The sequence below is a fragment of the Thamnophis sirtalis genome, unplaced genomic scaffold (assembly GCF_051295495.1).
Source record: "Thamnophis sirtalis isolate CommonGarterSnake01/CBP01778 unplaced genomic scaffold, rThaSir2_p1.2 scaffold_6, whole genome shotgun sequence".
NCBI classification, from domain to species: Eukaryota; Metazoa; Chordata; class Lepidosauria; order Squamata; family Natricidae; genus Thamnophis; species Thamnophis sirtalis.
In genome coordinates this window covers 47,295,424-47,321,785 of record NW_028261386.1, presented here as the reverse complement: position 1 = coordinate 47,321,785, position 26,362 = coordinate 47,295,424, and the positions used below count along the sequence as shown (strand labels likewise).

General features: G+C 34.6%; 1 protein-coding gene across 8 annotated transcripts in view; it reads left to right on the top strand.

Annotated features, from left to right (window-relative positions):
• Nucleotides 1-26,362, top strand: part of ESRRG (estrogen related receptor gamma) — a 460,761-nt gene that overhangs the window by 398,591 nt on the left and 35,808 nt on the right. For all 8 annotated transcript variants that reach the window (XM_087717794.1, XM_087717797.1, XM_087717795.1 and 5 more), the window contains one exon: nt 1,914-2,075. In XM_087717794.1, the coding sequence (XP_087573920.1) occupies nt 1,914-2,075 (162 nt within the window). The remainder of the gene's footprint in view (nt 1-1,913; nt 2,076-26,362) is intronic.

Below are 26,362 nucleotides of genomic sequence, written 5' to 3'. Positions count from 1 at the left end.
AATATTCAGGCTAATTGTACAATCTTCTAAAGTTAGTGTGTATGTCGCCCCCCCCCCCCTAGGATTGGTGGAGCTGTATTCTATGGTTCATTTGTACAGCTATGTGTACATTAGGTAGCAATAGCTCTTCGGGTGTCAGGCTCTGTAGCTTTTCCTACATTTACCTTTATGTCTAAAAAGATCTGAACATTATGAGTTGTACCATAATGGTTCTTTTCAAACTTTTCTAAGAACAGAAGAACATCCCTGGCTAATCAATTCATCTAGGAACTTCAGAAACAAGACATCAGCCTTTTCCCACTAGCTAGCTAGCAACAAATATTTTAGATTTATAGCTGGTGATTCAGACTGTTTCTAAGGTAAACAGCTCTCAAGGGTATCGTCTAATACCTACTGATAAACTTAACCTCTATTAATTTTTAAAATTTGCTTTCAGAAAGTATCAGAATTGGTAGGCATTAATCAGATTCCATAGGGTTAAAATATGGACTTCTGGCATCTGAATAGAAGAACCATCAAGAATGTTCCCCTTGGGTTTTTTCCCACATAACACCTTGTTGAAAATGAATTTTTAAGTCAGCTGATCATATTATTAGCCATGTGTTCCTGAAAGACTATGATTATAACAACTTTCACTACCTTTTCCTGATCCAATATGGGATGCTGAATGAATGAAAGGGGAGGATTGGCTGAATGGTTGATTCTGTAATGGTGTCCGCTTGGTACATCATTAATTTTAGCTCCTCTTATATGTTGATGATAATGTCTTCTGTTCATAGTATGATAATGATCACAAATCATGTATATTTACACAACTTGGCTGTAGTTTTTTCCTACTCTTTTCAAAATAAAAAAGATGTTTATTAAAAATGGAACTGAGCAAAAGAATAGGGGCTGTAAAATATTAGGTAAAATCTAGTTTTAGTGATAGAAAATGCTAATTGGAGGCAGTTAAGGCAAATTATAGAGTTCAGCTTTTTCATTTTTATCTGATTTATCAGTCTTATTCCATATGGAAAATCATGCAAGGTAATCCTTAAATTACAACAGTCCATTTAGTGACCATTCAAAGTTACAATGACACTGGAAAAAAAAGTGACTTAGAACCATTTTTCATGATTATAACCATTGCAGCATCCCCATGGTTATGTTATCAAAATTCAGATGCTTGGAAATTGACTCATATTTATGATAGTTGCAGCTCCCAGGATTATGTGATTCTCTTTTGTGACCTTCTGACAAGCAAAATCAATGGGAAAACCAGATTCATTTAACAACCATGATATTAACTTAAGTGCAGTGATTCACTTAAAAATTGCAGAAAGAAAGGTAATAAAAGGGGGCAAAATTCACTGAACAAATGTTTCACTTAGCAACAAAAATGATCATAAATTGAGGGCTACCTATAATTTCAAATGTCCCAAAAGAACTACATTCTCTTGAATGTCCAGCCTAATGCGGTGGCAACATTTCCTAGATCAAAATGTTCCTAGAATATTCTTGGATGAGCTTGCAGTTAAAAATTCTGATTTTTTTTAAATCCAATCATCACAAATTTAATTCTTGGATTTCTTGTAACTGTGGCTTTTGTTAACAAGCAACTTTGCTCTCTTACTGATGAGCTGTGTTGGATATGTTTGAGTAGGAGGGGTTGCATATTGCATAAACCCCAATTTATTTGTTTCATCCATAGAACTGCAACAATTTCCATCTTCATAATCCCACTCTTTAGACTGGATTTACTTTTGCTGCAACTTCATTATGTTGTTGGCTCTTGTTCAACTTGTTATCTACCAAAGTACCTTTTAAAGTAGATCTTTTACTGTAAGGAGAGAGTCAATTCCCATTTTGTTACAGCAGCAGTTGTGGTTGTTACAGAAGTAGAGTAACCAATGTTTTATCTGTCTTTACAGATAACAAGATTGTCTCCCATTTGCTGGTGGCTGAACCAGAGAAGATCTATGCCATGCCTGATCCCACTGTGCCTGACAGTGACATCAAGGCTCTCACCACACTCTGTGATTTGGCAGACAGAGAACTTGTGGTCATTATTGGATGGGCTAAACATATTCCAGGTACATGCTGTGTATCTTACTCAAATGCTATTTTTATCATTTTTATGACATTTTTCAGTATGTGCTTTTGCTATTTCAGAGTGGCTTGAACATGGCTTGCATATTCTTTAAATAATTATTACAACAAATGGGTTTGTAAATATGACTTCAAAGATAGGTCTAAGGTGCCCCATATTTCTGTCCCTTGTGTTTCATTATGCACTTGGTCTAGCTGCTACATATGTTTTCCCACTGATCTCTACCTCCAAAGATAAAATCCTATGCCTGGATACTGTAGCTCTCAATACATACAATAAGAAAGGCCACTTGACTTCTTCTGTGTATGCGGTTCTTTATACTGTTATATGCTCCCTGTAAAATCCATGGATTTGGGGGTATGGGGAATCTAGGGATATCTGGCCAACATATGGCCTTTTTTTTAAGCAACATCTAGTAAAGGTGCACTTGAATGTTGAAGTATTAAAGTGGATGTGGTTCCTTCCAGTTTATCCCACCATGTTATTTCCACCAGTTGCAAGAGAGTGAAGCTAGTTACAACTGTCCTTCTCATACATTGATGCAACATATTGTTGATACTTCTGTGTGAAGAATGGTATAAAGAAGGAAGGAACTTAAAATATTCTTATTTAATTTTGAACAAAATAAGCGAGGGTAAGTTTAACTGCCACAATGGGGATTTTTTGCCACTTGAACATTCCAAAGTATGTTAGAGATTTGTAAATGTGCACGTGTAAGAAAAAAATATGTCCTCCTTCCATTAGCTGCCTTCACTGGAATTGTGGATGGGGTCTATTGCAAATAGACCCCATCCACACAGAGACAAGCACAGACAGGCAAATGCTGATACTTCAGCTCTGATTTGGAATATCCTCCCTCCCCCCTAGAGTATTGAGAAGCCTGCATGGATATTATAGCTTTCCATTCCCTTAACTGCTTAGTGAATTAATAGACTAGATAGTTTGCATAGCTGTCATTTTTTCCCCCTTTTCAAAGATCTTAAATTCAGGAGGTGAGAAAACGAAGAATGAAATACCCATTCATGCCCTATCTAGATGGAAGGCTGTATTTGTGCATTTCACTCAGTGCCCTAAAATAGTTTTATCACTCTACTTTCATCTCTTTAGATTGTTCTTTTAAAGAAAAAGGCAACCTTAATTTTATGATAAAGTTAATCTATAGTGAAGCAGTTTTGACTTTTTTCAAACTTTATCTGATGTCTAGCGCACTTTCAGAGCAATCATCTTCCCACCCAGGGCTGGTTCAAGGCTTCTTGCAGGCCAAGACAAAGCAGCAGAGGGCACTGTTGGTGAGCTTGCTTTTGAAGCGTGCTTGGAACCAACCAGAGAGTCTGTTCATTGTTTGTTGTCATGAGCATGGAATTCAGTATACTAAATACTCCTATGATTCAGAAGCACTCCTACCCAAAAGGTTGTGGTTTCCATTATAAGCCTGGTTGAGCTTTTCAAGTCCATAGAAGACTAGACCCTTTTCTTTTTCTACCAGCCCACCCCACATGGAAAGGGAATGCAAGGGAGGACTTTTTTGGGATGGTTGCTATGAGTTTTTGCAACTAACTGCCAAGGCAGCATAGTTGAGTTCCCTCTCTGTTATCCTTCTGCAAGCAGGCAATAAAATAAAATTAATTTAATTTAAAAATCAGGTAGGCCTTTGGGAGATAAGCTGGACTGACTGTTAATGTCAGGTTTAATTTATTGGGCATGGTCTGTTTTACTGATACATTTTAACTTTATCTTTACTTACAAAGATTTTGTCCTTGTGCAAAGGTGTAATACACATTCCTGTGATTGCTGCTTCTATAAGGATTTTTGCAATAACTTTGTCATCTCCTTGGATTTGCAAACAATCCCCAATTTTTCAGAATTTTTTATTAGCTATTTATTTGTGGACCAGAATTCTATATTTTAATTGGAATATTTCTTTGGTCTACTTGTCAAGCATTTCAGGAAGAATGAGGTGAATTTAAATAGAATAAAAATATGTTTCTTAAGGGCTATATTACTTAATTTTATTGAAATTTTATTGCTATTGTTTTTATTTTCTATTGAGGATATGAAGTGACTATAGTACAGCTAAAAAAAAATGGTGTTTTTTTTAACTACATCTATTGCTGTGGGGGGTGTGGGTGTCCCTTTCCATATGCATTCCCCACTTAATTCCAACCTGTTCCCGAAGATAAAAGCACTATTTGGGATAGAAAAGGAAGAACTTGTAAGTGTTATTAATATTTGAAAAAAAGAAAAAGAAAACAAAAGAAAAACAAATATTGTCTGGAGTAAAAAGTTGCTCACCTACTGGATACAATTTAAAATTAATCTACTAATTTTGATTTGATTTCTAGGGATAGAACATGTAGACAATGTTATGTCATGTAGACAATGTCATATAGACAGTAACACTAATGCTTTTGTTAGCTATATGACCTACTTATGTGGCTTTCCTTGTTATATGGCTTACCTTGACTAGACACTTAGCATAGGATGTCCATCCCATGCTCTCAGATCAAGGGTACTTCATGGATGAGAAATTTCCTCTGGGAAAATGCATGCTCTATTCTGTGATTGTTTAATTAGTTAGAGAAAAATCCACATAAACTGGCATGTAAATAGTTCTCATTCATTTAGGGTAATTGCATTAACCTTAGAATTTCAGTACATAACTGATAATTTTGCATATAGCTTTGCTTCTGATACTTTTTTGTTTATTTGTTTGTTTTTCTCTTTTGGACTATCTAAATGCTGATCTAGTTAGCTGCCCTTCCCACTGAGATGTAAAAAAATATAAAATAGAATTCTCACCTATTTTAATTATTTTCTGAAACCAAATACTAAATAATTATTAATATACATCTGAATCCTAATTTGGTGGGATGGAAACAGCTCTGAACTGCCCCATGTTTTCTTCAGAAATTTAGTTGTTGAGAGTTTGCTTCACCAATGGCTTATAAACAAGCTTTTGAATCATGAGCAATGTTTTTCTGGTACAGTTAACTTATTTCTGTCTCCTTAAACTAGTTTGTCTTTATGCTTTGAATGCTACAGTAATTTCTTTAATCAAATTGATGGAAGCCCCTTTCCCAGCCCACACTGAAACCAATTTATTGGTCATGATACACCAGCTATGTTACTAACAGACGTAACGAACTGTCAGGCAATATCGCAGTGAAGCTAATTTGAAGTCATTAGGTGTGCAGCGTTCAGGCAACAATTTGTTACAGTGGTTAGGAACACAGCTGACATTTCTGAATGGCTTTGTTCAGAGTAGGTCTAGATGAGCCCAAGCAAATTGTAAACTAATTTAAACATCACTCTGTATTATACTAGCTACTTTGTCTTACACTGGTTGTTAATAAAGCACCCCAGATTAAGTCAAAGCTAGTTAAATAAGTGAGTTTGAGTTTCAACTCTAACAATGCCTACGTTGGTCTTACCAATAATTAGGCATTCTCCTTAGAGGCCAGTTAATAACACATTTTGGGGATTGCAAAATATATTTATCAATTTTATTTATATTATGAATACAATACAGGGCTAAGATTTGCCTATAGGAATAGAAGAAAGTAACTGAAAGACAAAAGAAATCCACAGCATCGCTTTACATTTGTCAGTGATTTGTTGGCTGGTTTACACATTTTCCACTACATATTGGGAATCAGAAATAGTTTTGAGCTGTTGAGGAATATTTAAACACAGGCCAGTTCACAGTAATCCAAGGGCTAATTTGTGATGCCCATTTGCTGAAAATTAAAAAATAATGAAAAGCTGTCTGGATTTTTTTTTTATAATGAAAAAAAACAAAATAATTTGACTATGTATGTTTGTATGTATGTAAGCATATATGCATGTGTGTACACACACATACACACACACAGAGAGAGAGAGATAAGGATGCTTTCTTTATGAAATATATTTTTTCAAAATGTTTCACAGTCATATACTTTACAAAAACACCCTCTTTCATCATTTATTTAGAAATTTGCATATTGCTGTTTAAGTAAGGATGTTTAAAAGTATACAAATATATTCCTAGGTGTGTTGAGATAACATTGCTAATTTTTATGATAAAAATGAATCTGTTCCATTCTATAATGATGTTTTTTAATAAATAATACCAAGTTTAGCAGAACTTATTTGTAGATAGGAAAATATAAGATTGGAGCTAATGGTATTTAATAGAGTTTCATTTGTTATTAATTATATCTAAAGGATTTTGACTTTAAAATTTTGAACTTAGAAAAAATATCTGTATCCCATAAAAATTTCATCTACTTTTCAAGTTTGGAACATAGTGCTGAACATTTTGAATGATTGTTTCTAGTTTATTATTTGATCTTATTAAATATGTGTTCATCTATAAATTCCACTAATAGATTTGTGCTTCTGTAACTTGCATATACAAGCCTTTCTATTCTTCTGCAGAAAAATGTAACATTTATATATGAATTGATAGGCTTTATCAGTAACCGAATTAGCTTACTTGCATTAATAAATCAAAGAAATGAAAAGAGTGGTTGCTGTGAAACATGACCGTATCTTATTTGCAAAAGAAAATGATCATGATAGTACTAGGAAATTCTTGACTTGAGAGGAGAGTAAAGGCAGAAGAACAGATGATGGTGCCCTAATAGCCCTTTTTAAGAATGACAGGGCCCTACCATTAGCATCCTTTTATATCCTTGGAAATTGCTCTTGCCTCGCTGTTCTGGTTCCTATCTGCCTGATTCTTTTTTATTTCTCTTTCAATTTCATCCGCGCTCGGATAAGCGCATGCTAACACAATATGATTGAGCTGTAAAATGGAACGCTGTCGCCTCTAATCTCTTTTATGTAGATATGGAGGTTCTTCCAAACTCCACTTCATTCTTTCTCCATTGTTGGCCTTTACAGAATGGGATGCAAAGTAATGGAAACTCACACTGTCAAATATTAGAGCTAGGTTTCTCAGAGGGTGATAAGAAGATTATCAGCCCAGCAGTCAGATCTATTGTTGCCCTTTATGTCAGATTAAAATATTTTTATGTACTGTAACTCGGTTAGTAAAATACAACAGGTATTTAGGAAAGCACTACCGACCCTCATTTTTTTTCTAGAGAGATAATTTTTACATTAGCTGATCTAAATAAAAACTTGTGATAGCTTTATAGAATCTAACTTGAATACAGAAAGTATTGGGTGATTTTATCATGCATTGTGTTTACAGGAATCAGTTGCTTTTGGACATCTATAAAGATGAAAGGTTTTCTATTTTTTTAAATTCATTAGATGAGATTCTGCTGATGTCTGACCACATTTTGAAAGTCACTTAGGCAATGTTTCTGTAATGCAACTGTCTCATTGGCATTCTGCAAAAATGTGCATTGCTCTCCTTTCACTAAATGGAGGCAGGAAATATTAAGCTCTTTAAATGGGCATAACAGGAAGTTTAAGAGACAAAATGTTCCCTGTCATTCTGCAGACACAAAGCTCATCAGCCTGGACCAAAGACTTTGTAAGTCCTTAAAATTAGTTTTAATTAATATAAATGTGTTAAACGAAGATTATTCTTTCGTCATGCGTTCAGAACCAAGCATGTTATTTAAGGATATAATATAAGGCCTTCCTGGACAGATTTAATAATGTAGTATTGAAGACATAAATAATTCTCCAGATATATTCTCTATCAGACACAAACATGATTCAGTTAATTATTTGTTGAATCTAAAAAAAAAATATCAATAGCATCTAGATATGTTCAAGCAAGACTGGCTTAAGTTTCCTGTACCGGAAAGAAATTTTAGCCATTAATCAATGTTTATTTAGACTTTCTAAACTCAACCAGTCTTTACAGGATGCTTTAAGTAGACAATATTTAACATTGCTACATTACTGAATTAGTGCACAGGAGAAATACAGCAATTTATAAAGCAATAACGCTTAAATATATCTGCATTTTAAAATATGGAAACATTCATATTTATACTTTAAATATAGGGATTTACTGTTGTATTTAGGTTTTAAATGGTGTATGTGTGTGTGTTAGCTTTAAACAATGCCCAATGAACCTATCATACATTGAAATGTCTATTCTGATTAGTCTATAAATATAAGTCTTTAGAAATTTCAGTCAGTTTAAGATTTATAAGCTGGATTTCATTTTAAAATCAGGCTTTAGGAATACATTTTATTATCTTTAAGTTAGATTTGAGAAGTATTGGGAAATATAAGAATATGTGAATGGCCCACCAGTACAATGGACCTGGGTATCGATGATTCTCACGAGCAGATTTTGCAAATAAGTGATCACTGAAAGTGTAGGCACTTGTGTGGGGGTTGATAGCTAAAGAGTCCTTCCTCTTAGTTCTGCTAACCAAACTGATTTTGTCAATGAAAACACATCACTTTTAATGATTTGCTATTGGGGATGTTTTTACAAAAGGATTGTCACGGAAGGATTGAATGTTTTCCAATTATAGTACTCAAATACTTCAATATTTTTTTATACATCCAAAATGATTGTGGATTGTTTGTAAAAAAAAATTGTTTGCTTTTCAACATTTCTATCATTTCTTCTCTTTTCATATTCTCTTTTTCTGTTTATTTTAACCCAATACATTGACATCTGTGATTTCCTTCTGTATCTCTCTCTCTCTCTCTCTCTCTCTCCCCCCCCTCTCTCTCTTTCTCTCTCTCACGCACACACACACACACAAACAGAGAGAGAGAGAGAGAAAGAGAAAGAGAGACAGAGAGAGTGGTGATTATACTGCTCCCTCTCTCAGTATCCTCCTTTATCTGCTTCAACCAATCTCCAAATGAATGCATGCCTATCATGGCCTGAGCTTTGACACTCTGGATATATTGATTAATAGTTGCCCTAAGCTCCTTTTAGCAAATCAAATTTTCACTTTTAGCAAGGATTTCGTCTCTGATTTATTCGGCAAAGTGAAATGCACTAAATTGACTTTGACATTCAGGGAAAATGGCTGAAAAACAAAGAAGAGAAGAAAGAGAGATATAAATTGCATGGCAGCTGGAGACCTGAAGCGTAGAAGAGACACAGGTTTCCTTAAAGGGGAAAAAAGCATAGGCTAACTTTAAAACATATCTATTCAAATAGAATAAAAATGCTTTCTAAAAATTAGATATATTGTAGACATTCATTCATTAGCTCTTATGGCCAACTTAAAAGAAAAATCTGCATATTAAATTTTGTACAATTGTACTTTATTCTGATAGCACACAGTCAGCCGATATTAATTGTAAATAAAGCAGATACCACCTAGGTTAGAATAAAAACAAATCTATGCTAGTTTTTGTTTTTCCTTTAAAATGTGATTATATAGATGATAGATTTTGTTTTATGATACTATTAAATATTTAATGTTTTGGTTGGGTAGTTCTTACTGTAATAGAGCTTGGCTTTGGTGGGATAAAAGTTAAATGACAAAATGTGGCTCGTTCATCTAGATGATGTAAAGTTGATTATTGTATACTTGACCACTAGCAGCTCCTGGAAGACATCAGTTTTCAAGTGATAATAAAGTATTGTGTGTTCTATCCCATTGCCTATTCAAATTAATATGCAATTCATCAACTTGATCTTCCGATCAAGTGATGAACATCAATTTATGAACAAGCCAACTTGTATTTCTGATAAAATAAAAATCTCGTAAAGACATTTATAGAATATAAAGATGGGGCCAGATTTCTGAATCTCAATCTCAGTCTTTATTCCAGAAGTTTTAATATTGATCATTCCATGGTTTAAATAAGGATATACAACTGTAAACATATTTAGAACTTCCCCTATTTTTGCATTAACATGAGCCAGAATCAATACACTTTCAGACTTTCAACTTGCTGTTTTTGATGTTAAAACAATGAGTACTAACCCAGATTTATACAGCATAAATACACTTTTTTCACCCATTGGGACTAGGATACAGTTCGGGATGGGATTGGGTTCTGGATTTGTAGCTCCTTTGCACAGATCAGTTTGGCATATTAATTGCATCCATCCCTGCATCTGGAGGCTTTCAGACTTCAATCAATCAATCAATCAATCAATCAATCAGAATAGAGCTAGAAGGGACCTTAAAGGTCTTCTAGTCCAACCCCCTGGTCAAGCAGGGGGCCCTTTCCATTTCAGACAAGTGGCTCTCCAGGTTCTTCTTAAAAACTTCCAATGATGAAGCATCTACAACTTCTGAAGTCAAGCTGTTCCACTGGTTAATTGTGCTCACTGTTAGGAAGTTTCTCCTTAATTCCAGGTTGGCTTCTCTCCTTGATTAGTTTCCATCCATATTTTCTTGTCTTGCCTTCTGGAGCTTGCAAAAGTTGACCCCCCCTCTTCTTCATTCTGCTAGAACACTCTTGTAGGCTTGAATTTTTAAACATCAGAAAGCTTCCTTCAGTCTCATTGTATAGCAAGAACAGGCAAAGCAGAATCTTGCAATCAAGTTTCTTCCCTTTACTGTTTTTCCTCCCTTTCAGAAACATTTCTTCCAACCACAGAAATACTTTCTCCTTGATTTTTTGGTTCTGGCTTGCCATCTTCTCCTGCCAGAGGAGATCAGCTAAAACTTAGAAGTAAAGCAGAGGTACTGCTGGATTAGACACCCTAGCTAAATAATGAATGAATGCTGTGGTTGATAGGTTTCTCTGCACTGTTTTCAATGGACTGGGCATTTGATGCACATTTATATCTAACTTTGGATAGCATCCTAATGCAATATGTGCTGACAGGACTGTAGTATAAAGACAAAACAACTGAGTGGACACAGAGGGTTTGAAGAGAAGCACTGTCTTCTTACTTCCTACCCTCCTTTCTTTGCTGTTTATATTCTCTGTATGTTCCTTTCAACTAAACTTATTCAGAAACCCATTTATATAATTGTAGAATACAGGATTGAAGGAGCTGCTTTATATCAAATCAAATTATTTGTTATCCACTTAGCCCATTATTATCTACAGTTTCTGACAGCAATTCCCTTGAGTCTTCAGAAAAAGTATTTTTCTATCACCTACTGTCTGTTTCTTTTTAACCAGAAATAACAGGGCTTATATCCAGTACTTTCTGCTTGAAAAGAAAGTGTCCTATCCACTCAGTTTTTCCTTAGTATGCTTCTGTTACCATAATGGTAAAGAACATAATTAGGTAAAGCCCTGGTTGATATCTCAAGTTCAACCATTAATTCCAAGAATAAGAGATATACACTAGACTTACTTGACTAGGTCAGCAGAATGACTGTCTATTTTCCAGTACTAAGTTGTGCTCAGTTAAATATTTTAATGATCTTCCACTTTCTTCTGGATACTGTAAAGTCCCTAGATATTTAACCTATATTGTGATAGGATTAATTACTTAAATTGCAGGCCTTCAAGATGCTCATAACACTTTTTATTAAGGCTACTACTGCTGTATAATGTTTTGAGTTAGGAATTAGTTCAGGGGAACTCAGCAAAAGAAACTGCATGCTAAATGTTTTATCTTCTTAGTGGAAAGCAACTGCTTCTCCCTTTCCACAACTCTTTGTCTGCATCAATTTACCAGTAAAAGAGAATTTAGAATTTTTTCTAGTTTTAATTTAAAAAAATACATTGATTTAAACTGTATTCTGCCAAGAATGAAAAGTTAAGAAATCCGTACAAATATTGTTACTGGAGGAAATGATAAAGTTAATGTCTGAGTCCCTTACTAATTAATCTGCTATATATTGAAAGAAATAGTTTTGCAGTTATTCAGCATGATCAAAATCAGTTTAATATCTTGGTTTAAAGGATATAAAAAGGATCCCTTATTTATTTTTAGCTGAGTAATTTGTTCATATAGAAGTTGAGGTTTGCTAAATAAATTAATAAGCAAATAATTGTTACTTCAAAGTACACGAAAGTAAAAAAACAAAGCTAACCAAGCAAGCAGAAAGTGGGTTTTTAAGTAGGCAGTGTGTTAAATGTGCTAAGTAAACTTAAGGAAAAAAACTAAGTACTTTGATTACTGTTGTTTAACTTCTAGTTTGTCATAGTATCGGATAAAATTGTTGAGTTTTATTTTCACCTAATTACTTGCATTTCTTTAATCAACACAATAACATATGATTCAGTAAAGCAAGTAAAGTAAAAAAATGTACTAACGGTTCTGTGGACATGACTTTGTGGGCGTGGCATGTCTTGGTGGGCATGGCTTGGTGAGCGTAGCAGGGGAAGGATACTGTAAAATCTCAATTCCCACCCCACTCTAGGGGAAATTTACTGCAAAATCGCCATTTCCTCCCGATCAGCTGTTCTAGATGGGAGAGGGGGCAGGACCAGTCAGAGGTGGTATTTACCGATTCTCTGAACTACTAAAAATTTTCACTACCAGTTCTCCAGAACTGGCCAGAACCTGCTGAATACCACCTCTGATATGATTTATTAGAAGTGTTAATCTAGTTTTAGGGTCAATCCAACAAGTTTTCATTTGCTTTTGGAATCCTTCCACCAGCAAGGGGAGAAAAACTACTGGCATTTCATTCTAGCTTGCCAACCTTTCCTCTCACATAGCTCTTGTATTTTATATGAATCTTCTCAGCAAAAATTATAGCATTTTTCTATTCAACATTTTCTGGTTAGAAAATGTAAACATACTAATTTCAACTTTCATGCAAGTGCTACAACAGAATTTTATAATCAGATGTGTAAGATTTGCATGCCCATCCCCATCTAAAATTGTGTTGCCCTGTTTTTTTTTCTAACAACACAATAAAGATTGACAAAATTGTATCCAGTTTTGGTTCTAATCAAGGATCTCTCCTAGTTGAATTTCCATCCATTGCTTCTTGTCTTGACTTCAGGGGCTTTAGAAAATAAGTTTATCCCCTCTTCTTCATGGCAGTGCTTTAGATATTGGAACACTGTTATCATGTCACCCCTAATCCTTCTTTTGATTAAACTAGAATTTAATTTACCAGATTATTGCAACCGTTCTTAAATTGATTTAACAATCCATTCCCCCAGTCATCTTTGTTGTTCTTCTCTGCACTCTTTCTAGAGTCTCAACATCTTTTTTATATTTTGATGACCAAAACTGGATACAATATTCCAACTGTGGACTTACCAAAGCATTATAAAGTCTACTCTACTTTTTCCTTGAAATGTGGCCATCAGTATACATAGAAAGTGGTGTGTCCTACTTTAACAGCTCAGGTGCCCATCTGGGGAACAAGACTGACACCTCTAGTGTAGCCCAGCAAATAAATAAAAATAAATATTGAAATATTTTAATTGTTGAATTCCAAGTACAAGCTAGGACTGTGATGGCAAACCTATGGCCCATGACAGCTGGCACATGCGCCATCACCCCAGGTCAGATTTCTGTGGTGTTTCTATCATGAGCTTCTGTTTCCCAGCAAATGATGAAACAGAAGCTCACGAAAGAAAAAGATCTTACCTCTTGCTGCGCTGCCGGTGTTGGGATGCCCCACCTCCTGCTGGCCAGCTGGTCTTCGGGTCTTTGCTGCGCATGTGCACATGTCCACCCAAGCACACATGCATGTCCCTGCATGTCCGCATGTATGTCCATGCATTTGCAGTACATGCATGCATGTCAGCGCCTCCGTGCATTTGTGTGCCCACACATACCTTTCAGTTTGGGCATTTGCACGCATGCAGTTTGGGCACTAGGTGTTTAAAAGGTTTGCCATCACTGAGCTACAAGGTTGGGATTTGAAATTTGTTGATTGAGCTTCTGTTGGAAGGTTTTGTTTGTTTGCTGTGAATTGTTTATGTCCCTTTGTTTTTGCATTCCCTCTCCTACTCTTCATTGTAAAATTTGGGAATCCGGTGGCCCAAACTGTAAGTTATAAAAAAGAAATTGATATTAAATTATTGAAACATTTCAGAATAACTATTTCTAATTTGTAAAACTGTTCAATGTTTGGCCTACAGGTTGAAACACATTTCCCAACCCTACCATAAAAGAGTCCTACCTATCACCTGATTCTCCCCACCACATCTCACTATCAATTATAATTTGTTTTTATTTTACCATCCAGTGCTAATTATAAAAACACTGTGATAATAAACATGTCACCTTTGTTTTTGACAGAGCATAATGCTGATAGCATATACAAACTTACTACTTTTTTCAATTTTTGTCTTGCAAGTTAGGAACAAAACTCTCTAAACTATGCAGTCCTAAAAAGTTCTGGGATAACAAGTTCGATATGATTTAGATTTATTGAAAAGCACAACTATATGTCATATTCCTGGTAGTAAAATGTAAATGTTATTACAAATAAAGAAATGTTGAACTCTCCCAAGACCTGGCATACCAATTTCTGATTTTTGATTAACAAGAGTAACCATACTGATAATTCAAAGATAGCCAATCTTTTTGTAGCTAAGATTGTATGCAAAGTGCAGGAGAGGGATTTGAGGACTTCAGGCAATGATGCAGAATGGATAGGGCATACTACACATATGCGCAGAGCTGCAAATGTTATTATTGAAAGATATATAAATTAAATTAAAGCGTTTTCAGCAGTGATATGGGGGAAGGGAGGGAGACTTGGGACTTCAAGTTATAAACTTCTAAATGTTTTGAATCAGAAGTCCAGGGAGCCCCTAGATGCATCTCCAGTGGAAATAAATTACAGGTAATCGTCAACTTATGACAATAATTGAGCCCAAAATTTCTGTTGTTAAATGAAACACTTGTTAAGTGACTTTTGCCCCATTTTACAAACTCAAGACAAGAAACAGTGGGTGGAAACTAATCAAGGAGAGAAGGAACCTGGAATTAAGTAGAAACTAATCAAGGATAGAAGGAATCCGGAATTAAATAGAAACTTTCTAACAGTGAAAACAATTAACCAGTGGAACAGCTTGCCTTCAAAAGTTGTAGGTGCTTCATCACTGTAGGTCTTTAACAGCCGTTTGTCTGAAACGGTATAGAGTCTCATGCTTGAGTAGGGGATTGGACTAGAACACCTCCCCTTTAGTTGGTCAACCTCAGAAATGTTTGTGAAAGAAGTTGTTAGAAATATCAATCACTCTTACACATCATTCCTAGGTCTTCTCTTGTAATAAAAATTAGAATTCTTCAAAAATTATGAATTTACCTACATCCTACTGATAGTTGTCTAGAAAGCAAGAGGAAAGATTTTACTCTCTTGGGTTGCCTTATCTTATTTTGTACATGGTGGATACTAGGAAAGCAAGGGTTGATTTTCAGTGATAAAGCCTTGTGACAACTGCTTTAGATACTTAGAGTGGTTTGCTATTTTGGGGACTAGGTTAGGGTTCCACCTGGGCATTGCACTTTTGAGCTCCTTTTTGGAAAATCGATCCATCTATGGTAGGCTAAAAAAAAGTAGATGTTATCCGGTGATTAGTACTGTCATTCTCCAAAATTTGCTTCACTATAAACTAGATTTAAGAGACTACTGAAATTTCGTTAGGAAAAAAAATAAATGCATTTTTATGATTTATCACAAGTAAGTTGTGACTTGACATAGTCCCAAATCCAATTTCATTTCAGTGTTTTTCCAGAATTTATCATCCCATCTGAATTGTTTATTTTTCTTTTTTAATTTCTTACCACTTAATGCCTATGTTTTCTCTAGGGCTCTTCTTTATTCTACTCCTTTAACAAGAACCATGTAAGATAGGCTAGACAACAAAATAGAAATTATGAAGTTCATGGCTCTGAGACAGCACTGCAGGGAGTAGGTCTGAATCTTGTCCACTGCTTTAATGTCTATACTGAACTGACTTTTCCTTCACCTTCCACCCTTCTCATGCCCTTGGATGTTTATCATATCAGATTAAAAAAAAGATGTGCTTTTAACAGCAACAGGATGGATCTAATTAATACTTGGATACTGGGAGACAACCAAGAAATCTTAGGGTAATAAGCTAACCTTGGAAATTTAAAAAAAAAATCCTGAAAGAAGTCAGTTTTGTATGGCTACGTAGAGTCAAGGAAAGCATTAATTTAACCTTTGTAGGGAATTGTTTTTAGCTATTCACCATTTAGGGCTGTTTTTGGTGTGATGTATAATGGATTCATGTACAAAGCTAAGAATGGCCTTTCCTTGGATCGAAAGCTACAATAGCTGCAACAACATGTCCTACAATCAGTTCTATAAACCATTTGGAATTAAACTCAAGCATATACATGTATGAAATGGTAGGCAATGAACAACATGGCAGGTTTACTTTCCTATATGCACCTCTGTCCTTAGCAACAGGTTTTTTTTGAAAAGGCTAAAATGAAGAGTATGATTAACCAGTTTGTTTTGTCCAAAATTACTGACTGCACCTACGAAGCTTAGGTTTTGCTCTAAAATGTAATTGAAATTTAATTCTTCATAGTAGGTTTCAAGTTTAAGAAAATTGTGCAATTTGCAGTTATTTCCATGCCTTCTCAAAGTACAATTCTTTTAACGCCTCTGTATAGTTTTGGAGCGCCTGTTCTAGGATAGACGGCTTGTTATCATCTTATCAGCCTCTTTGCTTCCCTTTGTTTATTTGAGGAGACAGGAAGACTGTGTGAAGGCTGCTTAGTCAGGGATATCAGGGTTGTTGGCAGGGGAGTGATTGCCAGTTGAAAAACAAGGCATTATTGCTCATTTTTTCCCTCTTATTAGTTTGATTACATTTGCAAATCAAATCAATCCATCAGACATGATCAGGCCTCATCCGCATTTTAAAGAATAGTAATCTCTGTCTAATAAGATGCAAATGTGTCACATCAGTAAGTAACCAATAAATCATTGTCTTGTCTTTGGCAATCATTAAATATCAGAACCAACAGTCAATTTTTAGTATTTTCAATTTGCGATATGCCGCTGGAATATAAAGATAGATGGACGTAATTACACAAACCAAACACTATTTCAGTTCATTCCAGACAGCAAATTTAGTGGAAGGTATAACTGGCTTGTCATCACACTACATTATTTCTGGCGGTTCATGCAAAGTTCATAGACAAGCTTCAAATGGACACTGCTTTCTGTGTCTTTTTCTCTAATATGTATGTGTAAGAGAGAGAGAGAGAGAGAAAGAGAACGTGTGCACAAAAAATTACACGTTCTTTCCAGAAAATGACATTTTTGCATCAAGAAGTGAGATACGAGTTTGATGGGTATGTTATTTCATGAAAATTTGCTTATATGCTCATGAACGTATATGTGTCCATTGCCTATATACATACATACATGCATGCATACATACATGCATGCATGTATGCATACATACATAGTTGTCTATAAATACACACATGCACACATATGAAGAGAGAGAGACATACACTTCTGCATTCCTTTTAAAAGAAAAGAATAAATTTTTTTTCTTTATAATTTGCTGAATATATCTTATTCAGAAGAGAGTAGTCTATTTACTCACATATTTTGTATCGAGAAACTTATGTCACCTCTTCTGAAGCAAAATGATAGATGGTAATGTCATCTCTTTTAGTATATGTTTGCCAATGGATGATTTTGTGTTGCCCTAAGTGTCCAGATAATTAAGGTTTTTAACTAATACATTTTCTCCTTTGCTCATGACTTATTTAGTGTACAGCTATTTATAAAGAAGACAGGCTAAAACTGTAGATGATCTGATAGTAATTGAATCATCCTTCCCCCATCCAAAAGATATAGAAATTCAAATTGTTTCCCTTTTCTAATTGATCAGGGATTTGAGATAATTGATTGCCTCTTGTGCATCCTAAGGATTAATTAATAGCTCTTTTGTCTTACTTTGAGTGTGTGTGGCTTTCCATTAAATGGTTTATTTTTATTCAATGTTTGCATTTACCTTAAGGTAAAAGTCACTTTTTTTGTTTGTCATGTGATGAACTTTGATATTTATTTTGTACATATATCAATATGTAATATGATTTCTCTTATGTCAAATAAGATACAAATAAGATGCAATTATTGGGGTGGGAGTTCAACATTTTAATAGCATGTATCCAAAGAATTGCCTGAATTTTTGAGTTATTATATATTGCCTTCTTGCACAGATACTTTTTATATCATGAGTGGCTGAAATGGTCACTGGATTTTTCAATTATTCTTAAGTACTAATTAGCTCACTGAGAAATGTGCATCACCAGACAGAATCACATGGATATAATTTTTACCTAAAACCAAAATGGTCTTTATACTATCATGTGCTGTTTCTGGACACCCTGTTTTATCTACTTTGTTTTAACTCACTTGATAAAATTCTAACAACTTTTGAGTTTATGACTTGAAGCATGTTATTACCAACACTTATTTACAGTGATAGTAAATACTTTTTTTACACTTTTTTTCTAATCTTAGATTGAATTGTTTTATGAATAATTAAAAATGTTCATGTTTGTAATAATTTTTGTTCTAATAAAGTATAACAATTCCCTGAATGTAATCATGCTACAATATTTATTTGACATATTTTAATCTGGAAATCATCAAGCATCCTCAGAAACATCGAAGCATCAATTTTACATCCTGGCTACATATTTATTTGCTTGAAATGTTAACTTTCAAGTTTACCTGATCATATTTCCTAATTCCAAATATCACCTATCTCCACAAATATTGATTTGCTTCAGTGGAATTGAGAATTAGGTTCTCTGTATATCTAGCACTTTACAGAAGATGTTGCATTGCAGCTGAGCTTACATAGAAACAGTCAGCCAGAGTGTGAACAATTGAGAAACTGTGATATAACCAGAAAGACAGTGCTTTCTGATGGATTCTCTTAGAAATCCGTGCTTAGGATCATTCCTTGAGAGGGCATCTCACATCCCCAGCAGAGATTATTAGTGAACTGAAACTAGGTTTTTCTATATTTGACCTTCAGAAAAGTATATGTTCAAATTGATAAATCAATCTGGTTTGAATCTTCTATTTTTACACTTTCCTAGCCACTGATATGATTCTTTTGCAGTCATGCCATTCACCATTCTCACCCCCATTAGAAAACAAAAAACAAAAACACCACGCATATGTGGTAGATTACATGCTGGCAAAATACTGCAAAAATTTTCCCAGCAGCAACCTCAGTCAGGGTAATTTTGGTCACAGCAGCCTTATGATTTGATTTTCCAAATAAATTAAGTGTAAATTAGGTAAAAGGTTTCTGTGGCAGGAGGGTTCACTTGTTTAGGAAGCCAAATCCCAATGAGTCATTTAGCTGGTAGAAATGTCAGGGACACAGAATGTAGACTTTGCAGCTATGAAAATGTGAACTACTCAGCAATTGCTGCATGTAATTCACTCTTGGCATGGGGAAATTTTTCCTTGTTTTGTAATTCATTCTTGGCACGAGGATGTTTTCCTTGTTTTCCTGGCAAAGCAGTTGTATAAATGAAGTAGATTATGGAATAGTGTGAAAAATTACTTGTCAGCCACAGGCGGGATTATTTCTGCTTTCTAGCCATTTAAACAATATGGAAAACAACATCCACATGCGTAACATTTGAAACATAGGATATATTCCTATTTATTTATTTAAATTTATATGTCAAATTCATCTCAAATTCATGACTGGATATCTCACAATTTTTTAAAAATAAAAAATAAATCAGGAAATAACAACGCATGCATATACAGTAAAACAAACTCAATGGGGATAAATCAGCATAACTATTGTATAGGTTCAGCCACGCCTCCTGACCCCCAGACCTGGTGGCTCCAAATTGCATTAGTACAGTTTCATTTTAATAGAAGGGCTGCTAATGGACTTTCTTTTGATCATTGGATGGATGCAAGGGTATTTATTATCTGTATAAGAAACCTTTCAAGCTGTCTTGAAAAAATATTTGTATCCTGTCTTTAATCAGAATAGCAATAGCAATAATATTTAGACTTATATACCATTCCATAGGTTTACAAATATCAGCATATTGTCCCCCCAACAATCTGGCTCCTCATTTTACCAACCTCAGAAGGATTAAAGGCTGAGTCAAACTTGAGCTGGCCAGGTTTAAATCCCTGGTGTAAGGGCAGAGTTAGCCTGCAATACTGCATTCTAACTACTATGCCACCAGAGCTCTTCAGAAGATGTGTTCATGGTCAAACACTGGCTAGAATGAGTGATTCTGGGATTTAGGCCAACTATGCTCTCTTTGGTGCTGGATGGAGTGGCAGGGTCCCAGACCAATCCATTTCACAATCTGGGAGTGGTCCTGGACTAGTAAGTCCTACTTGATGGACAGGTGGCAATTGTGGTTAGGAGGGCCTCTCACAGCTTCATCTTGTGTGCAGTTGCACCCCTTTCCTGAATTGGGAAGTTCTGCTCATCGTCAATCCTGCCCTAGTCCTTCCCATATTGCCCTGTGGTCATGCAATCTATATGAGGCTGCCCTTGAAGAATATATGGAAGCTTCAACTATCAGAATATATTGACACTGGCAGTTATGTGTACTCCTACAAGAGCACATATTACATCTCTGCTCCACAAGCTGTGTTGGCTGCCATTTGTTATCAGGTCCAATTGGGTGCTGGTTTTAACCATTAAAGCCCTTCATGGCATGAGAATGGTTATCTGAGCAACTGCCTCTCCGTGATTATTTCAGCTGATCCCACTATGGCATACCCCAGATATGGCAGAAAAGACATATTGTGTGTACTATCGGCCAGGGATTTAATATTTGGTGGATTCCATGACTGGAGCCTTCTTTGTTCTGGCATCCCTTTTACAGAACATTCTCCCCTCTGAAATCAGGTTAGCTCCATCTTTGGTATCTTTTTGGAAGTCCCTCCGGACTTAGCTTTGTTGCAAGGCCTGAGGGTCTCAGGGAACTGGACACATTCTGAGATGGTTCCGTTGCACCTCATACTTTCACTTTCTGTGTAGTTTGCATATTTAAAACTTTTTATAATATTTTCCTTTTTTTAATGATGACTTTTTATCTGGCATAATGATTGGTTTTTATGTACTTGTGGGTCGAGCCGATTGTTGTATGCTACCCAGAGTTCCTTTTTGGGAGATGGGCAGCTACATAAATCTAATTAATTAATTAATCTAATGAAACAAAATCTCATGTCACTCCGCATTTTTTCAGGTAAATGAACCTCGTGTTACATTCTTCAATTAAGACTATAAAGGCCTCTTGAATTTCCATTTTTATTTCCCAAAGTCTGTAAAAAACATAGTTGGAAAAAATGTATAAAATCATGTGGTTAGAAAGCTCAGAGATCGAATCTTGTTCTCACTGTCTAACCAATTTACATACCACCACGGTGCATTTAATTTGTTTTTTCATCAAATCAATAATGAACCTAATTGAAAAAATTGGCAGAAACACATACATTTGAGTGATAATCTCATGTTTCCAGGAATTCGGAAATATTGTTATGCAAGGGGTATGTATCCTAATGCTGCTCCTGTACAACTAATATATACAGAACCAAATGATTCATTTGATATAGATTTTTAATACAATGATCATCATGAAGGATGAATTAATCATATGGTCTTCAAAATAAAGATTCACATTTACATATCAATGAGTATTGTGCTTAATAGCTCACATTAGTACTAGGAAGTATACAAAAATGTTTCCTCTATTTTTTTTCCTCAGTTCAATCACTGCCCCATTCCTCAGCTTTCATTTTGGATACATCCTTTCTGCTGTACTTATCTACTTTATCACGTAATGGGAGAATTGTATTTGCATAGTAACGCAACCAATCTATGCCGAGCTTTTTTCTTAGCTGATAGTGATTTAACCAAAGATACTGCTGGAGAATTTGACACATTGCTGTGACCCAAAGTCTTGATTTTGTCAGGATGTAGTGAAAAGTAGGGCAATGTGAATCATTCTAACATGTATTTTAGCCCTTGCTTTTCAGAAATATCAACTCAACATTTTTTTTGACATCTTTGTGGTAAGAACCTGTGATAAAGCTATGTTCTTGAGTAAGTCAAATTGGAAATATTCAGCCAATGTATAATGGAAAATATTAATTCTGATTTTTGTTGCTGTAGCCTGAAAGCTTAGAAATGATGGTCTATCATTATGCAAATATTTCATAAATTTAAAAACAAAAATTAAAATAATAGGTTAAAATTATTTTTATAGAGATCTACTGTTTTGTCTTCTTTCCTTTTCTTCCCCTAGAGAATACTATTATAATGACTTTATTACATTGGGTAATTATGTATTTAAGTATATAGGTATGGAATGAGCCATTACAGTCCTCTGGGTAAATAATACACATTTTAGAAGCTATTTATAAATATGTATTTGTCTAACAGACCAGAACGGATATTTGAAGGTATTTTCATTCACTGAGATAATATATAGCTTCTGATTGTTTATTTTTTAAATCTTCAGGAGATATTGCAAGTACACTGGCAAATAATATGCATTTTTTTTACATTTAAAAATAAAATATAAAGGTATAAATAAAAAAATAGTTTAATATGTTTCTTTTGGAAAGATCAGAATGACTCCAAAGATGTCAAAGCTAGTCAGATATCACTGTTGCATTGCTTTATGTCAGTTTTGTTGCAAACTTATTTTTAAATGAATCTTTAAAAACCCCATGTTCTGTCTTCCTCTTAAATGCGTGAACCCCCCCACATGTACATGCACACACACACACACACACACACACACACACACACACACCAAATATTGTAAGTGTGCAGAGAAGAAATATATATACTTTTATCTTCATTTTAAAAAAATAAAGCCACGGTTGTTCAGTGAATCACTGCAATTCTTAAGTTAGTAACGTGATTGTTAAGTCTGCGTTGACTGTGCTTGCAAAAGGGGATATGGCAATGGTCATAAATATGAACTAGTTGCCAGCACCTGAACTCTGATCACATGATTGCAGTGGTCATAAGTGTGAAAAATGGTCATAAGTTCCTTTTTTCAGTGCCATTTGTAACTTTGAACAGTCACTAAATGAACTGTTGCAAGTTTAGGAACACCTGTAGTAGTAGCTGTACTCAACTGGAAGACACTAGGCTTGGGAAACATCACTTGAGGAGGTCATTGATCTCATTAGATTTCACTACTGCATGTCCTGAATTCCCTATTTAATAAAAGAAGAAATAGCTTTTTTTATTAAAATGTATACAATCTGCATTTTGTCCATGATCTCAGTAAGATAGCAGAGGTCTTCTTTAATTTGGCAGATTGCAAAGCACAATCAAAACATTGTGAAAAAGATCATAATCTAAAAACCTTTCTGAGCTTCTCCTTGGAAAGTTGATAACGGAAGCTGCACTGGGTAACAATTACCTTGGCTGCTGTAAATTTGCTCTAGTTTCTGGGCCATAATGGTAGCAAGTATCTTTCTGTATCCCAGAAGGAAACATTTTCTACCTAATTAATAACACTTTGAAGAATACCCAAGATAGTGAGCCATATCTTTCTTATTAATGGTGCTGTCTCCAAAGAGAGAATCCCTGAATCTCGACACAGTGGTGAATGTGAATGTCATATTCCTAGGTTATCCAGATATCTTTGAAAAACTGCTGATTTGCAGATGTGGAGAAGGAGCATGGAGCTTTGAAATAGCTGCATATTTTAGAAATAGTTCAGTTGTGGAATATTTCATATATAAAATCAGAGGTGTAAAAACATTCTTAACACAAGATTAACAGTTACAAGAAATGCAGAAATCTACATCAGACATACAGCTTTCCTAAACATATAACTTTGATCAAGGTTTTCTTACTTTTAAAATAGCGTTAGATGTGAGTCTGCTGCACAACTTTCCTTGCTTGTTAGAATAATATTTGTTCATAATGATTATAATATTTCTGATTTATGCCACAGGTGAAAGAGAGCCCACGTCTGTTAAGAAAGAATTATTTGAATAAAAACAAAAGCATGATGGTGTAAAATCTCACATCAGTTAACTAGAGTTGTTCATTTGTGGTTCATTCATGTGTGCCTCTCTTTAAATCAAGCTCCTGATTGGCTGCATCAGCAAATTTATACAATTTGACCAATAAGTTGATAAACAAAGAAATGTTTTCCCCAAAGAAATATATTTTGTTTCAGATAATGTGGGTCATACAAGAGCAAATTGTATTTCAAAATAATTTACAACATAATGATATCCTAGGATTCTACTTATATTGACAATAGGTTAATCATATTGAAATCAATAAGGTCATATGCATATGAGTCAAAAATTTCCTGGATGAAGTGATAAACTATTGGGTTCTCACTTGTCACAGATATTTTAATATTTAATGGGAAGGATTACAGTTCTTTCAGTGTTTTTGGTCCAACCACTGCAACGCTCGGTAGACCAAGAAACAAGTAAACAGCTTAATATTTGCCGTGCCCTTTCATGTCAAACATCTAAATCTTTCTAAAATCTTATATTTTAAAATCAAGCATGCCAAGACAGAGTTATCATAAAGGCACATGTTTAAATAAGAGTGGGAAGAAAGAGAGACAAATGTGAGGCTTTCTGTATCTAGATTCTTCCTTTGGCCAGGACAGACCCCATAGGAAAGAATTGTGTATAAATATATCCCAAGAATTTCACAGAGCCTTGAATAGTATAGTTTTCCCATAGGACTGTTTTTATTATAAAATTTTCTAAGTTTTGTTGCAACTCAAAATCTTAACATCAAGATATTTTACATGTTTTCATATGTATCAGTAAATAATAGATTAGTGAATAATCACGGAGGCCTGTTTTAAAATGAATTCATTGAGGTTTTGAATCTGCAGCAATCTAGTCTGTAATTTACGAGAGAGTGGTACAGAGAAAAAAAGATTTACAATCATATGCAAATTTTCATGTTTTTAGTAATAGCGAGATAAGAAATGCTGTGGAAACATATGCACACACTTGACCTGCTGTTCATCCTTATTGACGAAGAATATAAATCAAAGACCACCCACTCACCCTTCCTGTTTATTTATTTATTTGTGCTTCCCTTAATAGTTATTGTAAATTTTCATGGAGTCGTTGATGAGTGTGCACAATGGGCAGCAAATTATAGAAGGCACTACTTTTAAGATACGTGGGAACCATTAAAGAAAAGTGAAATATAAAGAAATATATTGAGCTAGAACGTGGGTGTGTATTCCAATATGGCTGCCAGCTTAAAAAATCACTCTCCCCTGCCCCCACTCACAAGTTATCATTTCATCTCTATCATGGTCAGTCATCCTCAAAAAAAAAAAGATAACAGATGATCAACGGTCATCTCATGAAGACCAGAAAAATCTTTGTGCGATATTTTGGCCTTATGTTAATAGGAAAATCATTGCCATCATAATGCCATCATTAATCAAAATAAAAGGAAAAGAAACTATAAAGATTGATTTGGCAAGAGATATGTAGAGAGATGACTGGTGCTGTTAAATGCCCAAAGCTGTTCAGTTAGTGTTAATGTCTATAACAAGATGTAATGATTTTGATGTTAAAAATAATATACTGATTGTGAAAGCTTTATAGTAACAGTAATATATATATATAGACCCTTCATAAAATATATATTTACAAGTCATGCCATAATTGCTTTCACTATAAACATAAAGCCACTACCCTGTTTTCCTGAAAATAAGACCTCTCCAGATAATAAGTCCAATCGGACTTTTTAGCGCATGTGCTAAAATAAGCTCTTCCCAAAAATAAGCCCTCCCTGAAAATATTGCAACACAGAAGCAGCCATGAGGTGACTATGCTCCCCTCCTCCTGCACCTCAAAAATAATAAGACCTCCCTGAAAATAAGGTGAAGTGCTTATTTCGGGGGTTAAAAGAAAATAAAGCCCTGTCTTATTTTGGGGAAAAAACATGGTGTGTGTGTGTGTGTGTGTGTGTGTGTGTGTGTGTGTGTGTGTGTGTATGTATGTATGTATATATATGTATGTATGTATGTATGTATGTATGTATGTATGTATGTATGTTATATTTATGCTGATAAATAAATAAAGGGAGACTAGTATAGATCTATTTCAAGCTATTTAGCTCTCTCTCTCTCCCTCCCTCTCTCTCTCTCTCTCTCTCTCTCTCTCTCTCTTATCTATCTATCTATCTATCTATCTATCTATCTATCTATCTATCTATATCTATATGTATATCTATATGTATATCTATATGTATATCTATATGTATATCTATATGTATATCTATATGTATATGTATATGTATATGTATATGTATATGTATATGTATATGTATATGTATATGTATATGTATATCTATATCTATATCTATATCTATATCTATATCTATATCTATATCTATATCTATATCTATATCTATATCTATATCTATATCTATATCTATATCTATATCTATATCTATATCTATATCTATATCTAT